Genomic DNA, 19,828 nt, shown 5'->3' with positions numbered 1-19,828 from the left:
ACAACCAATGAATATCGTGAGCTTTGTCACAGAGTCGTGAAAGTTACCCACAATACTCACGAGAAAAATATGTGGACAATCTGGAATTTGTGGTAAGACCATGAATCCTCCAATCCCAATTAATGTCTCCAATATGGAATCAAGCAATCAGCTATCAGCTCATTATTTACTCTCTCACATTATATTTAGGAATTGTTAAGTTTCTGAATCGAGTTCTTAATTTTGTTTTAAAAACAAGTTGGTTCCGACCACTTAAAATACCAATACTCCAGTGAATTTGAGTAATCACAGAAAAATAGGCAAATAGTATAACGTTGTTTCCGCTATGTCCATTTGTGGGTTCAACAGTTATTGACGTTATCAATGCAGTAGTTACCACTGAAATGTATCAGACTGTAACCCAAGCCTAGGCGGAGTATCGATCCAGAGTACGGCTATGGAATATCTAATTTAGTCGGACCGTGCATACGTCCCCGGGCGGACCTTAACTGCCTCTCAAGACCCGTTCCCTCGGCGCCCATATTGGGGTCCTCTCTTTCTTTTAATGGAACCCCTCATTCAGCCTGATACTGCCACACTACTCTGCAATCTTGGATCCATGTCTGTGTTTAACGTTTGCTATTATCCACCTCTCAGTCTTACCAAGCACGATGTCTCAAAGGCAAAGTTCCATAATCAGAAATATATTTGTCTCAAAGAATTGATATTATATAAGTAATATAACAATTTATTGTCGAACACTCAGTTTGAAAGAAGTTAAAACAAATTTAATACGCGTAATGTATTTGTATACGAGTAATAAATTAAATTATTAGAAAATTTCTGATTTGGTTACCAATTGTTAACAGTAGAATTGGGTTTATCACACAAACTGTGAAGAGTTACCATTATAAATAACTGGTTGTGACTGAGCAGAATAATCTTTTTACTACAATGTAAAAATAGTTGTAACTTTCAAACCATATTTGAATTTAAGTTTTGCGCAAGTAAGCAGAATAGTAAATGACGTTGATAGGCATTTTCTTAACAACTCTTATAAAAGGATGATAATATTTTGAAAAAAATGTCATGGTGATTACAATCTTACTGATAATTTCCATACTTTATTCTGCACATTTTTTAACAGGAATTGTTTTATAATATTTTGAAAAAAAAAAAAAAAAATTATGGTGATTGTAATCTTATTGATAATTTCCATACGTTAGTCTATGCAATTTTTAACAGGAATTGTTTTTACTTACGAAATTTCTCCAAACGGTGCGAAGGCTTCTCTTAAGGTTTGCGTTTCAATTTCCGGACTTAGATCCCCGACGAATATGTGGTAGTGTTCTGAAACAAAAGGTTATTTATTAGACAAAAAGGAAATAAACCAGAAGTCTTGCCCTGCATTTTGATATATCAATAATATTGTTTTCGTCCTCTTAACCAGTTTATTTTTAAATAATATAAATATTATACACTTAAGGTTCAGTACTTATTATTATCTTGTTTCAAATTACAGTTCACACATATAGCTAGTGGGTTGATTTTTTTCACTTATAATTGATCTATGAGTACAATTATACATTTATGAAAGAATGTATATATATAATCATGATTATTATCAAGAGGTAACTAACATATAAAATTTGCCTACTAAGAAATAAATCTTAACTTTCTTCATACTTTCAGACAAAGAAAGTTTAACGGTAATAAACCAAGGATTGATACACTATGAGGGGAATAGGGGAAAGCCTAATACCTGCTGAGCAAAAGGCTCAATAAAACTACAGGTTCAAGACATATTACACTTGTTGATGACTTTCCATCTGGTGGATTGCTCCGTTTACATTTAGCTTTTATGGCCAGCATTATAGCCGATATTTCAATGCATAGTGAAGTTATTATACGCTTCTGATCTCCCAGTGCCAATTTACCGTTTATGGGATCAGCGTTATTATGGAATGCTTAGAACATTTAACATTGTTTTAGCGACATTCAGACAAATCGTGAAAACTACTCAATACTTATGAAATCCAATTTTCATTTACTAATTAGGGACCAGGATATAAGTTAAAAATAATAGGACAGTTTAAATGAGAAAAAATACTAACACAAGTGAATTACAGCCCGTGCCTTTAGAAGGGCTCTTCCCTTTGATCCCAAACTAAAACATTCAATTCTACTATATTAACTTGATATCACTTTAACGTGAATTCAATTCTTCTTAAATTCTTCTTTACAATTTTCTTCTAAATAATTTAAAAATAATAATAAATGATATTATAAATGTGACTTTATTCTTAATATTTATGGTTTAAAATCACTGACAAAAAGCATTTAAACAATCTGTTCGCGGATAAACTATAATTACTGGAAAATAACAGCTAAACGCCAAGTTCGCTTTATCCTAATTAACGTAATGAATTATGTATCCAAATTACAGTTATCAGTCATAGAATAGCATTACTGTATTAACCTAATTAATCAATACATAGAACCTGAAATCTCATATGACTAGCCATTTCATTATAGTGCAGTTTATGCTCCGTAAGTTGTGTTACATTGAAATATTACAATGTATTATTATAACGTTAGACATAAGATGGTCAGGTAAAGACGTCCTAAACTAACATGCATTAGCTATAGTTATTTATTGTACTATTTTTGGAGTGTCATGTAAATAAAATAAAATGTATTTATCATACATTTTAAAATGTTGCAAACATAACACTTGCGTTACATCGTAATATGTTACTGAGTAATATAAAATCGCAAATTAAAGTATACATCTAAGCGTATATAAAATATGATTATTGATAAGTACAGTTGTAAAGTGAATTTAACAAAGGATACCAATTTAGTGGATATGTGGATTTGGTAAACGGAGTTATTAAATCATATGGAATTCCAGTATATGGTATTTGAAATGTCTTCTTTTATTATTAATTTCAATATAAGCTTGGATCCTTTTTATTTGTATCAAAGTGTTGGTAAGTCGGTTGTTGGCACTTAACAGGGACACCCCATGAGGTCCTTAACACGATTTACTGTTCCACTATGTCGCCAAAGGGCACAGTTATCGGTGTCCTCCGGCGCAGTACGGCGGCGGCGTCTTAAATCAAAGAAAACTTAGGGCGGAAATGGCGAGAAAAGAACAACAAAACATTTCACCCGAGGACAGCAATAAATTGAATAAAATATGTGGAACAAGCGCCGCGCCGCGCCGCTCTCGGGGAGCTGCATTAGACGAAATTACAGCCCCACCGGCAAAGTGCCAGGCGACTCATAATCCGATTCGAAATGACAAATAATTTCAAAGGGCGGCGCGGCTGGAGGCGTTATTTCCCAAGGCGTTAGCGACCGCGAGTTCAGAGTCTATCAATCTTGCGGCCCACTCGGACAGGATTTTGGCAAATCTTTGACCTCTTGATTTAATATTTTGATCCTAATGGCACTTTTTACTGTTAATAATTCAGTCGAACTCTACGACTAAATATTATTCTGTAAAACTGTATAACGCAGAGTGCGAGTTAGTGCTATATTCTGACTGAGGCATAAGCAGTCAAAATGGGGAATTTAATACGATTAAGAGTTCGATATATGGGATATTAGTTTTAATCATTAATTGTGTGGAAAATAGAATTGGACTTCAATATAAAATGTTGCTAAATGGAAAATTACAAATGGAAAAATATTTCAAATAAATTTGTTACGTAAATATTACTTTTACACAATAAGTAGCATACTGGAAATTGTTAATCATATAACATGGACTTATTAGTTTAAAAACTAATATATATATAATATATCAATGAAAACATTCCGCATTTATTTAAGCGTGGAAATGCGAGTAAAAAGTTGATATAGTATTCGGTGAAGTAAATATCCTCACAGGGGTTTTAATAATGTTTATATATAAGCTGCGATGGGATACTCATTTGCAAAGGTACTTTCCATTTAAATAAAACTATTGCCAAAATAAAAAATGCCTCCACTTTTCAAATTTTTATGTATTTTTTGTAAATAAATAAAAATTAAAAAAAAAAAAAACAATGATTTAGAAAGGATGTAAAAGGAACAGCGTTTGTTTCATTGCTAATATAACCCACGGAGAAGAAACACTGGACAATACGAAAAATTCCAATTTGAATCTTATGATGTAGAACTATGTACGCTACTATAAAACAACTTCAAAATATTATAAACGTTGAAAAATAGTGGTAACAAAATGTTGAGACACAAAAACAAAAAAGTCTGCTGACGATGATTTCCACCTTTTTGATGCAATAAACAAGTAAATGTTTTAAGTCAATTATAGTACAGGAAACGGGTTGTGTGTTAATACAATGCAAATTGGCTTTCGGCTTCTGGACGTGATCACTTAACTACTTCACCAAAGATCACTAGTTCGAGGACTTCAGCTGTGCGCGTGACCTTAAGTCACATTGTACTATATATGATACATTTAAACGACTTCTACTAAATCTCAGCTATCTAATAGTAATACACAATAGTTAACACAAATCAAAAGATATTGAAACTAACAAAACATTAAGTGGTTTCCTAGGAAACGTAAATTATTTTTTGGAAAATTTATTTTACTCAGCTTTAGTCACATTGTACTATTTATAATATTATAAACGTCTTCTAATAAATCTTTGCTAACTAATAGTAACACACAATAGTTAATACAAATCAAAAGATATCGAAACGAACAAAACATTAAGTGGTTTCCTAGGATATGTAAATTATTTTTTGGAAAATTATTAAATTCAGTTTTAGTCACATTGTACTATTTATGTATAAATTTACGCCTTCTACTATATCTCAGCTACCTAATAGTAACACACTATTGTTAATACAAATCAAGAGATATCGAAACTAACAAAACATTTAGTGGTTTCCTAGGAAAACGTTAATTATTTTTTGGAAAATTATTTTATTCGGTTTAAGCTACATTCTACTATATATGATACAAACGCCTTCTACTAAATCTCAGCTACCTAATAGTAACACACAATAGTTAACACAATTCAAAAGATATTGAAACTAACAAAACATTAAGTGGTTTCCTAGGAAACGTAAATTATTTTTGGAAAATTATTTTATTTAGTTTTAGTCATCATTTTGTACTATTTATGTCATATTAAAAGCTTTATACTAAATCTCAGCAAACTAATAGTAATATACTTTAGTTAATACAAATCAAAAGATATCGAAACTAACAAAACATTAAGTGGTTTCCTAGGAAACGTAAATTATTTTTTGGAAAATTATTTTGCTCAGCTTTAGTCACATTGTACTATTTATAATATTATAAACGTCTTCTACTAAATCTTTGCTAACTAATAGTAACACACAATAGTAAAATACAAATCAAAAGATATCGAAACTAACAAAAACATTTAGTGGTTTCCTAGGAAACGTTAATTATTCTTTGGAAAATTATTTTATTCAGTTTTTTTAGTCACATTGTACTATTTATGTATATTAAACGCCTTCTACTAAATCTCAGCAATCTAATAGTAACACAATATAGTTAATACAAATCAAAATATATCGAAACTAACAAAACATTAAGTGGTTTCCTAGGAAACGTAAATTATTCTTTGGAAAATTATTTTATTTAGTTTAAGCCACATTGTACTCTATATGATACATTAAACGCCTTCTACTAAATCTCAGCTACCTAATAGTAACACACAATAGTTAACACAAATTCAAAAAGATATTTGAAACTAACAAAACATTAAGTGGTTTCCTAGGAAACGTAAATTATTCTTTGGAAAATTATTTTATTCAGTTTTAGTCTTATTGTACTATTTATTATATATTAACGCCTTCTACTAAATCTCAGCAACTAATAGTAACACACTATAGTATTAAACACAATTCAAAAGATATCGAAACTAACAAAACATTAATTGGTTTCCTAGGAAAACGTAAATTATTTTTTTGGAAAATTATTTTACTCAGCTTTAGTCACATTGTACTATTTATAATATTATAATCGTCTTCTACTAAATCTTTGCTAACTAATAGTAACACACAATAGTTAATACAAATCAAAATATTTTGAAAACTAACAAAACATTAAGTGGTTTCCTAGGAAACGAAAATTATTCTATGGAAAATTATTTTATTCAGTTTAAGCCACATTGAACTATTTATGTATATTAAACGCCTTCTACTAAATCTCAGCTACTAATAGTAACACACTATTGTAAATACAAATCAAAACATATCGAAACTAACAAAACATTAAGTGGTTTCCTAGGAAAACGATAATTATTCTTTGGAAATTATTTTAATTCAGTTTTTGTCACATAGTACTATTTATGTATATTAAAACGCCTTCTACTAAATCTCAGCAATCTAAATAGTAACACACTATAGTTAATACAAATCAAAATATATCGAAAAACTAACAAAACATGAAGTAGTTTTCTAGGAAACGTAAATTATTCTTTAGAAAATTATTTTATTCAGTTTTAAGTGTGTGGTGATAGGCGGGAGGGGTGGCGGGGTAGCATTATGCGCTGCGTCCCGAAAAAATTTTCTGTAACTCATGGGTAAAACCCTCCTTTCGGGAATCGTATTGGCCTAAATAACTCACCACACACCCGCTAAAATCAGTCTGTTTAGTGACAGTGCTGATTGTGGTGGAATTAAATAATAAGATAATACCGAATAATGTCAATAATAGGACTTATCCTCGTTTTTTAGTTGTTATAGTGTTGTTTAACGTGTTTTTGAAAATAACGTATTTGTCAATACTAATCTGCAAATCGAAATCGTGAGTTTAAGCGATTGTTGCGCCTTCATCTCAGCGGCTAGCACGTAAACGCAACCCGCCAAACATATAGCGTTTATTTGTTGAAAGGGTAGTATTAGGGCCCTACGAGCACAGCTAAATTCCTCCAACTGTACATACCTACATCAGAACCTATTGTTGTGGTTTGCGGTTAAAACTTTTATTAGTGACGAAGGTTGAACGTACAATACAAGTGAAAGGTTTATCACTTGTATACTGAACTTTGGCTGACCTGAGTCTGACATCAGTTGGGATGAAATAAAGGTGTACATTTCTTCCCCAACACGATTTGTAGAGTGAACATAACTTGCACTCGAGAAAGGGTATCCCATAAGTTATTTATAATCAGATAAAAGTAGTATTAGTCTGGGGAGGCGTTGCCAAGAAAGTAGGGTTAGGGGCTGGCTTAGCAGAGCCATTTTCTGTGTCAACCGTTGATAAACGCCACACAAACAGTGATAAAGATGGTTTCAGTTGTAACGTACAGATTGGTACCACTTGGTAGCAAGCTTTTTGGATACGGTGCAAGAGATTTGGTCCACTGATTGACTCTCAGATATTCGTACTGACCTCCACGAGCCATTTTAATAACAAATTTGGGAATAAAACACCGGGAAAAAAAGAATAGAGGTCAGTGGAACACAAATGATAGCGGAATAAATCCATCTTCGCGTAAATATTACGTTAAGGAAAATCTAAATTATCATCAACACCCATGAATAAGAAAAGAATAAAATATAGATGGAACAGAAGAGCTATAATTGTATGTTGGTGATTTTTAGAAATATTTATTTTATATTCGTGAATGTCAAGGTATTTCCAATCTTTAAGATTGTATATATTGCTTTGTTTTACAATAATATTTACGTAGAATCATGGATTTGCCAATGATAAGTAAACTGATGCAGTATAACTGGCGATGTAGATACGAAATGGATATTATAAAAAATGTTACGTTCATTCTTCCCGTGGTTGAACAAGTATTCTCTTTTTAGTATTATAAGCTGAGTGGAAGGAAATCAATACTGCAAATTTGACTGTAAACATTGCTATTGTAAAATAAATCTACTTTACTTAAGTTAATTTTTATCAATTTAAGATACCTATTCTAATGATTGAAAAATAAGTCTATTTTTCACCATTCTTCTAGGAGTTTTACGTATTCAAAAAACTAATTTGGACCATATCGTAATCATGCCCTCAGCTATAAGGTGGAACACAAGGATCTGACATTCTTGCATGTGATATTACGGAAGGAAATTACACATTATTCTATACAAAACATAAATCCTGTCATTTTCTGAAACTATAACACATTTAAAATTTCAGGCATAATTATTTAATAATACTGATATAATTATAATAGTTCAAACAAAGGTTATACTGCATTCATATCACTATCATAAGCTCTCTAATTTAAATGTCCCTTAGAGTAATAAACAATTTTAATATTTACACTCATCAGGGAAATTCTATCTGTCTCTTAAATTAAAGAAATAAAATTTCACCACTTTAAGTGGGAAAAATGAACAATTGTATAAATGATTGTAAATTTGTTCAGGATATACTTGAAAATATATTGTAATGTTACAGAGAAAAAAAATACTTTATTCATTCTTTTGAAAGCGAAACCAATAAAATTATTTACTGAAGATGTACACAATTTATTAAATATGTGGAGTAATAAAGTCTACTAACTTGGCAGGCTGTCGACCTAAATTGTTTTGAGTGCAAACCTCGCTGTCCAACTGCCACGGATGTGTTACTTCACTGTACGTTTTCAAAGCCGATTCTTTTCGTAAAACTGTTTCAAGTGCAAAGATTTAAAACTATATAAGTTTGATAAAAGTCATGGATTGGTAGTAACTTACAAAATAGTAATTTACATTCTATCCACTTTATCATTGGTAGCAATTGCATTTGTAAAAAATAGAGTTACACATTTCTATATAAGTATTACAGAGATTGTATTCAAATAATTAAATGTATTACCACGAATTATTATTGTATATACAAGATGTGTAGTCATAATGGTAAAACCACTATGACCGCAAACTTTTCCAAATTTTTCTTTTCATAATAACATTTTTGACTTAATTTACTAAAACGTAATCCTTTCAATATTTGATTTAAAAATAAAAAAACACGATCAAATGATAATAACGCCTTTATTATAATGTGAACATTCTTAGAGCTAGAAAAATCATATACAAAATTTGCTTAGTGATGAGATAATCAAAATAGAGTGCAACTTTTACTATGTTTGTATTCAAAAACTTCAAGACAAAGTTATTTAGTTTATTGAAGAAAATATTTATGTTGCATACCAAAGTAACCGTGAGTTTATTATAAAAGTAAATATGAAAACATATATCTTTCATCTTCAGGACTTAATTTATTATTGTATAATACACAGTATTACATTCACAGGTTTTCAGCCACTATTTCAAAATAATAAAATGTTGTGTTCATTTTACTTAAAAAGACTTTTACCACTAAAACTGAATTGTTCTACAGGTATTATGATGAACGTTACCAACCTGGCAGGAAGCTGTTTGGGCTATCTTTACACGATTTTTAAATTTGTACACCATATGTTATTACTGTAAATATAAGTATGTGTTTAATATGATTTAATTTGAAATGATCTAGAGAATACTATGACGTACAACACTGTCTAGAACATGATAAAATTTAAACGTTTTTGTAAGTGAAAGTTAATTTTTGAAAAAAGTTTTAACAATTTCTAAAAAGAAATGCAGGATTTCCAGAAAATGTGCAAGCTTATGTGAACAAGTAAAATTCCAAGATAGCCAAAACTACATTTATTGTACTAGTAAAATATGTATAGTTTAAATTTTCAAAATATATATTTTGCAGTACATAAACTGGAAATAGCTTGTGACACTAACAGTGCATTACCATAGAAACATAAATAATAGCAAATAGACCACTTGTTATCGCAACATACTCTTGAGCAATTAATAAAGATAAATCAATGAACGCATTCTATTTACCTCAACATCACTAAGTAAACCAGTACTTGAAATAAAAAATTACGTATCATTTATGCCTATAGAGGTTTATGTGTGCCAATGTATTGTTTTGTATTTACACGATTTTTTGTCAGTATAAGTTGAATCTACAAAGAGCATTGCACTAACTGGTGAAGTTTGCATTATACATCTATTATGGCACAACGTTCAGACTAAACAAAAACCTTCATAAAGATGTAAATTTAAATGCAAAGAGAAAATAAACAACTAATAGAGGCAGAATGCGATATTTGCTATGAATGCTTCACGGCTACCACAAGATACAAGCAGCAAACGCCTGGGAACCCGAGTGGTGCATGGAACAAGCGTATCATCAGCACAAACAGGGGAGGAAGATTAACCGGGAGCCTTCCTGAGGGACCTCGGCTCGGGACCAGCCCTAAATTCTCCGGATATTGCTGGCGGGATTGATGCCTATGTACTTCCTGATCCCCGCTAATCCCCCTCCCTTCCCACCACAACCTTCGCGGCAATATTCACCTTCTTTGGCTCATAAATAATATTTACGCTCTTTTGACAAGGTGCGGATCAAATGTACTCCCCCCTTTGTTCAATGTGTTTCACCTCAGCCTTTGTTTGGAGGTGAAGAATACATTCGATAACTTATTCTTATCTTTGTGAACAGTTATTGCATTGCGTTGTGTAATTTGTAACAGTAGTGACGTATCGTGACATACAGTACTCATGTATAATCTAAATATTAAGAATAAGCAATATAGCATTTTAAAATTGAGTCGTCTCATTATTTTTATTTGTCTCATTTACTTCCCTTCAGTAGTGAAAGAACTTTATTTTTTATAAATCCATACAATTGGTTATTGAAGGACCCAACAGAACAAAACAAAAATTATATCAGGTTTATAATAACACACATGATCCATCATTTCTTTAGCATACAATATCTGGGGTTTCTTAACAAAGTCGAAAGATCTCATTCGCGCTTTGTGCAAGTCTTTGTATACATACATTCATAAGTACATCCCAATCAAATCCATATGTCTTATTAAGGACAGCTTTTCTGCCTTTGAACGTTTGACCCAAAAATCAATAGAGTTCTTTCTTTGACCAATAAGAACTCTTGTACCAAGTTTCAAGTCTCCAGAATTTTCCTATCAAGGGTTATTGCACGGATTAACAAACAACGGTACGTTTTTAAGTAGGACCTTGTTCTTATTTGGGTACTTAATAATATGCAAACATCAATAGCTGTATTCTAATTAAAATGAACTTACTATAAACAATAGCAAATTTAGTTTATAAATAATAATTTAATTTAATTTAACAGTAACCAAATTTTCGATTGTGAATTGAGACAGAATAACTATACAGTTCTACTTTATAAGTTGTATTGTTATGGATATTCAATATAATGTGACCGCTATCTCATTTTGTCATCGCCCGTCATCACGTAGTTAAGGTTACAGGTCATCTGTCTGAATAATTCTAATTAAAGTATGGAGTACCCCAGGTTTCAATCATAAGATCGATCCTATTTTTTGCTTTTAGTGAATCACGTTCAAAAAGTAAAGAATGCTTTTTTATATATTCCGATAACACCACCCTTAATTTTAGATCATTTTTTAAATAAAAATATTTAGTGGAGTTTATAGTACACGGACACCAATTTTATATTCAGGAAAATTAACTTGAATGAGTCATGAAGGAATTACCAATAAATCCCAATTTACCTAAATGATTTAATACCTAGAATATGCAATATTTGTGGCAAATTTCATTATAAGCCTTAATTTAAATTTTCAACTTTTTTATATATTTTTACAATTTTGTGAAAAGCAGCAAAAATAAAATTAACTAAAAAATCAATGAAGAATGTGCAATAGAAGAAATTAATTGGGACTAATATTTTGACTTTGTAAACAATAAAATTATTAATCTCGTTCGTCGTAATAAAAAGAAATTGAAATTGTTTTAAAAGAAATGAATATCAAATGCAATGTTACTTTTACACTTACACAAACTTGTATGCACTTTACATGTCCGTCACTTTTACTCAGAATACTGTAAAATACTCTTTTCACAAATTTGCTTCAAAACCAGGAACACAGAGCAGAATTGGATGAAGTAATTGGCAGTATTTGCCAATTACATCGTAGGTTGTAATTTGCGTAGGTTGGCAGTATTTGCTTCCCAGATTGCTTCAAGAATTGTTTGCTCTCTGAGTTTATTTACCTACTCTGTGTTTCTTTCGCACGCACCACAGTTATAGTGGTAACGAGCCTACAGGTATAGCAAATTGGGGGGAAATATATTGATTTCTTTGCTTAAAATTTGATGTTGACAATGCAAGGATCATGAAGGAACCATAATATTTTTTGGAAATCTGACACTGTCCAGTACCAACATACATGACATCTGATACATGACATTTGTTATATTATGTTTTAAGATATGAAATCCGATAACTTCAGGTTGATAACTAATTTAAAAAATAAATACAACCTAGGTTACAATAAAAAATAAGATTTAACAAACATTTTAAGTGTCAACTCCATACACACTATCTCTAAAGATAAGCAACAAATAAACAAATACTAATTATTGTAAACTAAACTATAGAATACAGGTCACTATTGATCTTCACGCAACCACCAACCACTGGTAACTGACCAGTGATCAATAGTAAATGCCCATCGCCACGGCAGAAACAATATGACTTGGTGGAAAATCAGGAGCTTTTATATTTGTTTACTCCAGATTAAATTGTTATAAAACTTATTATGACTCCGTTTTTGTGTATTAAGCATTATAATTAAGGATTCATTTTAACTATTTTTGTCATAAATGGCAAGCAAAGCGTGCTGAATCAATGTATGGTTGCTGTGCCCTCCAATTTAATGCGGTTGTTATTGACTTCTTATTAAAAGTTTTAATTGTATTCAAATAATTGTGAAAAACGAACTAAAAACTATTATTTCCAAATGTTACATAGAATAACTTTTCAGAATTGTATAGCTTATTTACTAATATCTATGACAAATGTGCATTAGTTTAGAATCAAATATTAATTTATTTATTGAAATGTTGATTACTACAGATCAAATATTATGATATGGGTAGCATAAAATGTTTGGGGTCGTGGTTCTTTGAAAGGAATGGAAAGGAGCGCGTCGCGGCGCCCCGGGATCGGTTTATGTCTGAAGGTGGAAGACATTTAGGCACATCGATCCACCTGTTCTTCCCTAATCGAGTTTACAAGAATCAAACTCCTCTTCACTCACCTTAATCGTATTGTTGCTCAACTCTCCTTCAAGATACCTCAGTATCAGTATTCTACATCTTTTAAAGCATTGTCTGCATTTACTGCATTATTAGTACGTTAATGATAAATGATGTCTTTTTGAGGACTTTCAATTTTTTTAAACATTTGAAAAGAAATATTCTTGAATGAAAAGTGTAAAAATAGATCAAATTAAAACTTGCCTCTAAGGAATTGTTACAATGATTTTAAATAAATATTTATATTTTTACATAAGTTGATTGTGGACAACTAGTTTTATAAATCTGACACACGTGTCGTATAACAGGCTTCGTTAGTAAGTCGAACGCAACATTACTAGTCAAAATGAGCTATAGATTAGTAATGTTGCATTAATAAAATGAGCTATAATTCTCGAGATGTGTTGCGGACATACAGACAATCATACAGCAAAGAAACTACTACACAACCCCCAGACAGGCAGAAGAGGAAAATCTCCCAACCTACTGACTAATGGACCCAATGACGCTCAGTCCAATCCCATGGTTAGACATGCACCTTTATAGAAGTCATTATTGTCTATGTAAAAATGAAAGTATTGTCTTTGTTTCATGCAAAATTAAAAATCCACAGTTTAAATCGTTGTCGGGATATACTGCGGATAGGTAGGCACAGCCAAATTCCATGGAAGAACATGCCCATCATCGAACTCTCGTCTACTTTCAAATAAACTGATACAACGGGGTATTAACGGGTATTGAAGGACCCGATAGAACGTCATCATAACGTAAAAAAGTCTTAACAGAACCACCAAATTTTACATGTTAGAGTATAATAACATTGTAATAGTCAGTTTACTAATTCGTATAGTCTATTATTTTCCCATTTTCATCACGTTTACCCATAAGACCGATGTAAAAATGTTAACGTTAACGCTCCGCCAAATCCAATAAAATGGCATGCACCATCATCAAACTCAATGTTGCCAATATATATAAAATGTGTTATGCCCCTCGAATGATGGGCTTCGCTGATGCTCAGGTAAAAATGATGAAATACACTCACCTTTATAAAACTAAATTGAAAGTTCCGGATGTTAATTTTAAGCGGGACAAAATCTAACAAGTGATGGCTTTAGTTTAGTGTATTTTTACAAAATACAATAACATATTAAAATAACTTTTTATTAGGAAAGAGATTTTCCCCGGTAATGCAGCCTGGTGTAAAAGCTGACTAAAAATAGCAGAGAGCCCTTTTAGTATGAGGGTCGGATTGTTTTTCAGAGAGGGGAAGGGGTGGGGTGTCGGGGTCCCTCAGGGCTAGGACCTTGAGAGACATCACCGTTAAATACTTTAACAGCCCCCGCGCTCTGCAGGGACTGACTCGTTGCAATCTCCACCACCACCGGCTATCGCAGGGCTTTTCTCTTACAAAATTCTCAGTCTGCACAAACACTGCTATCAAAAACCTGCTGTTACTAGATAATAATAGTGTACTTCATTTGCGAATGAAATATACTCGTACAATAATTTAGTTATACATTTAATATAGACTTCGAAAAATAATTAATTAATTGGATATTACAGGTAAACCTCATTAAAGCTTTAAAAGTGGATTAAATATATTTTATCCGTATCCCAAAAAATTACTATAGTTGGGACAGTATGATTGTATACTGTCTAAAACCTGCAGTTTATATTACAAAAGCACCTTAAAATAGACCAATTTTATATAATAAATAAACCAGTAAGCAAATAAATATAAAGTACTTGTTTCAATTCAAAATAATTTTATCGTAAAAAATAAGGGATCTGTGAAGTAGTGGTAGCATCTTCGCCAGAAATTCGGATTCGAGTCCCGGCCGAACAAGTATTTTTTGTGATTCATTTTTAGGAGTGATTCAAAATTTATTTCACAACCAGTGGCTGTATATTTAATTTATATTTGCAATTTTACATTCCACGTATGGTCGATGTCGATTGTAGAATTGATTGCAGCTGAACACCAGTCAACAGAATTCGCTAGTGCGCCGTGTCCCACTAATGGTAGGTCCTAGACTTGGCCGTCGGACCGCGCTCAGAGCAATGTTTGAATGAAAGCTATATTTTTTCTATTTTCTGCGCACCATAAATACATTTGACCAATGACACTTTCACATTTACGGGCTGTATGCCATATTTATATACAATAATTCAAAAAACGCATATTGATGTTATTAAAACAACTCTATCCGTTTTTAAGATAAAAAAACAATACAACGTGTCTAATATTTTAAACATGGTAAGTTATACTAATAGTTTACCGTAAAAAAAAGTTATTAAGTTGATTATGTATTAAAACGAAATGAATAACTATAATAAGGTTAGTTTTTGTATAATTATCTTACAGTAAATTGTATTTGGTCCAAAGCTGATATACGGAACTTCAGAGAGCATCGATATCAATCTTAATACTTGAGTGGAGAAGGCAACTAAGGAAGGATTTCGAGATGGGAGGAGTAATGTCGTTGTTTACCACAACATTAGGCCAGACTCTGCAGTATTTATGCCGATCTGGCCGACTAACTCGATTATTGAAGAAGGTTTACCTAAACTCTCTGAACACAAAACACGCAGTGGTAGGCGCTACGGAGGATAATACACCCCTCCCCTCACCCCGCCATCAACATTCTCTCGTACGCGCCCTGGGCTTTGGATCCGGAGTTAATCGAGCTGGGATTCCCACCGCGCCATCCTTTTACATATATTTGTTAATGCTGTAAGTTCTCTTTGTGTCGCATCACATTTTATCACTTTTTCACATCGCAATTATTTTGCTTTCTATTCAATTAATGCCACAGCACACGAGCACGTCCTACCCTTTAAAGGGACAGCGTGCATAACTTACCCCTTTGGCAGTAATGGCAAAGTAATTATTGCTTCGCCCCTACGTTCCCTTCGATTCTCTTTTAACAACATTTGCTGTTTTATCTGCTTCAAATTGGTGTCTGATCTATCACAGAGAGATTTCTAACAGTATACTCACTTCGAAGCAAAGCAGTAAACTTGAACTCATAAAATTATTAACCTATCTAGGTATGCCGTATCCTAATGTAAAGGTTTTATAATGGCAATCGATACTTTCTGAGTGTTGTTGATACGACTTTGGTGGCACTTCACTAAACTTAATCACAAACCATCTCTTTGAGTTAATTACCGTGGAGATTTAATCAGTAACATCTAACACATGCGCTTGGAAAAAAATGGAAAATAACAAAAATGATCCAATTTAACAATAAAACCTGTAGGATTAATATAAAAATATATTTTTCAATGGACGCATTTAGGAAACTAAAAAATGACTGAGTAGTATTTTTAGTTTAATACCACAGTAAAAATTTGGGAAAAGGGTGTATAAAGGTGATCAAAGTAATAAATCAAAATGAAAGATAAGAATTAAGTATATTTTGTTCGTTATAGTTTGCAGAAATATTCTCCAATTTCGTATATTCTAAAAAATTTGCCATGCTTGCTAGATACTTTCTAATACTGGCGGGCGATTGATTCATATTATTACAGCAGGCCGAACACCATATACTAGAGTCTATAGTCCTGCAGCAAGCCGTTCTCACTCTCATTCCAAAGTATTATATTGAAGGCATAGTCTTTGTTAATATTATATGTCCTGTCATTGGAGTAAATGTGATCACCGCACTGTGAACACTTTATTATCAGCTGACAAGTTCTCCTAAATATCTTTAAAACGGTGGGAGGCGAAGAATGCACTACATTATTCATACTGTAGTACTATAAATGAACTGACTACACAGTGACTATGCATTGCCAGAGGATATAAGGAAGTATAAGGAAATCACCAATTCTGGGTAGAACTTGGGTCTTAATAACGACATTGAATGCTAAGGACTATAACAAAAGATCAATAAACGCCTGTTGCACATACTATGTGACAGGTTAACTTCATAAACGTTCTTTGTTTGAAGTTAATTTTTTTACGATGGAAGGATTGTGAAAGAAACAGGATTTTTTACGGACATTTGCAATCTGATCTCTTTTTTATGTAAATAACTAACCTAATACATAACTACAATCTAGGTTCAAATAAACAAATCATACCAAAGCGTTGTAGCACGCCTATGTCAGGAATCACAACCACCATGTTGTGCGTCAACTTCACTAACTCTAAAACATGCACTCAATAAAAACTATACACAACACTAATCATTAAAACTGAACTACAGAGTACAGGTCACTCACTATACGCCTGTATTCGTCCACCAACCGCGTACCATAAACGTACTTCCCTGTAAGGATGTAGTATTGACAAACTACATTAGTTTGTTTTCTGTAGTAAATAATAAAATTTTGTTTTTCAGAAAATGTGTATAGATATTTAATTGTTAAGCCGTATTTCCGTGTGAGTGAATACTGGCCGGAAATCAGGTGAGATACACCAGTCCGGAAGAGTGACACATGAGAGAGAGAGAAAGAGACAGCATGGAGTCAACAGGACAAACACTGTTGAAGGCTCTTAGAGTCCGGGTGTGGGGTGGTGAGAGCTCGGTAATTGCTGCATCATTGTCCGTCCGAGAGCTGTTTAGCCGGGGAGTACCGGCAGTTATACCATAATATCATGATAGTTAAGAGTACAGTTTGGCTTTGGTATTACGGCTTCAGTTGCATACCGTACTATGACCGAGTTTTGTACGTTACACAACTGTCATTACATAATGTAGTATTAAGTATGGGCTAGATATAAATAAAGCAATGGATGTGTATATTTTACATGTAATATACTGAGCGTAAGCGTAAACCAAAATTACTTAATAAAAAGCATTTGATAAAATATTCATTCCTATATGAGGACCTAGAGTAAGTAGTATTTATGTTATCAGTGATCAAAAACATAAAATAAACTGTTATTGACTGGCTTTACCCTAATATATCACTCGACACCCTGAAAAGTTAAATTTCTGTCTCTCTGTCTAAGCGACTGTCTGCCCGCATAATATATCGAAATCGAAATGACAATATACACTTGAAAGTTTGCATAAAGCTTCATTTCTATATAAGTAACACCGAGTTTGATTATGCAAGCCACTACAAGATATTTGGCTGAGCTTTAGCGAATATCTTTACAATGGTCTTATGGACAACCATAATGAAAACGAGAAAATATCAAATTAACAACGAACTACGTATAATCGTATGAGATTTGAAACGTAAAATATTTATTCATAGAATAAATAAAAAAAAAAAAAATAATAGAGTGGGAACAAGATTTGATTAGTGACAAGATTTGATTTCAGCGCAATCTATCCCTCTGGAACCCTTATTATTGATTGGACCGCCTCTATGGAACCTATCTTAATGAAAAAATGAATGTATTATATCAAAAGATATCTCGAGAAAGATTTCATCCTTAAACTTTAAATTTTGCACAAAACTTCATTTCTATATTAGAGATGTAGCCTCGAAAAGTGTTTGATAAATATGTATATAATTATAAACCTTTTAACACTTTTTAAACTTTTATTTTTATACTATGTACATTTCGAATTCTGGGAATTCATCTTCAGGTACTAAGATGAATTCCCAGAATTCGAAATGTACATATTATGAAAATAAAAGTTTAAAAAGTGTTAAAAGGTTTATAATTATATACATATTCACTTTTATATAGATAATAATGTGTTCCATGATGGCACATACCCATTTTTGTTGTCTATTTCTCTTCTGTATGATTGTTTATCTATCCACTAGACGAACCGAGAATGAATTAAGTACAGATTAGAAATTTTGCATGCATCTTCAGCGATGCCCGTTATGCAACACGTGGTGCAAACACGAATGTGTTTTGCAAACAGTATTGTACAAACCTGTTGAGGGAAACGACACTCAAAGTGTTTACTTATATGAATATATCCGTAACATTAAAGACGTATTTTTAAAAATTGGCCTTGGGTGAGTTTAATCCTTGTTCCAATTTTTGTACTACCACGCACTGATTATTCAGTTTATTAATTAATTAGACACAGCAACGCCAATCACTTAGTATTCGGCTGACAAAGGGTTGATTAAAACCGAGATGACGTTCGGAGACGAGCATTTCTCAGAAAGCCTTTAAAATATTTAGCCATCAAGGTGAGGGAGGTCCCTTGATGAACACTGATTGACTTTAGGCATTCAGATATTACAGATCGGGTAAGGATTTCAGATAATGTGACTATTGAAATCCACGAGTTTTCAGCGTAAAGTAAGTTAAGAGATAATACAAATTCCGTAACCATTTTGAACTATTGGGTCCGCCCTGAGATGTTATTGTGTTGCATATTTTCTGTAACGTTTTTAATCCAGTAAACCTAAAGACTATAACCTATATTTCTACAATAAATTATATATATTTAAATTTAATATCACCTAGTTTTGAGCCATTCGTGGTAATAGTGATATTCTAAGAAATATATATCCCCATTTATAGTTATAGCCTTATTTATTTAATTAACTATTGAAAAAATCCTAGATTACGAGCACCTTATCTCATTGCACCTGGTCTGGTACCATGGTGCCTCCTCCTGTAGAGGCGTTATCGGTGTTTCCCATGTAGTTTGCGATATTTATCCGCAAAATTAGCGGACTCTGTTTTAGATTTGGATATTTAGAGGAATACCACTAAACGCATCACGACTGGAAGCCCAATACATCGACCATGATTATCATTGGCTATTACTTGCACCTACACCCATTATTGGGTACTCCTTTT

The 19,828-nt window shown here is 32.3% G+C and overlaps 1 protein-coding gene across 4 annotated transcripts in view; it reads right to left on the bottom strand.

The window, feature by feature from the left end:
• LOC124352764 (nucleolysin TIAR-like) overlaps window positions 1–19,828 on the bottom strand; it is a 975,428-nt gene that overhangs the window by 300,472 nt on the left and 655,128 nt on the right. For all 4 annotated transcript variants that reach the window (XM_046802423.1, XM_046802425.1, XM_046802426.1 and 1 more), the window contains one exon: window positions 1,242–1,329. In XM_046802423.1, the coding sequence (XP_046658379.1) occupies window positions 1,242–1,329 (88 nt within the window). The remainder of the gene's footprint in view (window positions 1–1,241; window positions 1,330–19,828) is intronic.

Source organism: Homalodisca vitripennis, chromosome 1, assembly GCF_021130785.1.
Source record: "Homalodisca vitripennis isolate AUS2020 chromosome 1, UT_GWSS_2.1, whole genome shotgun sequence".
Classification (NCBI taxonomy): Eukaryota; Metazoa; Arthropoda; class Insecta; order Hemiptera; family Cicadellidae; genus Homalodisca; species Homalodisca vitripennis.
This window is presented reverse-complemented; position numbering and strand designations above follow the sequence as displayed.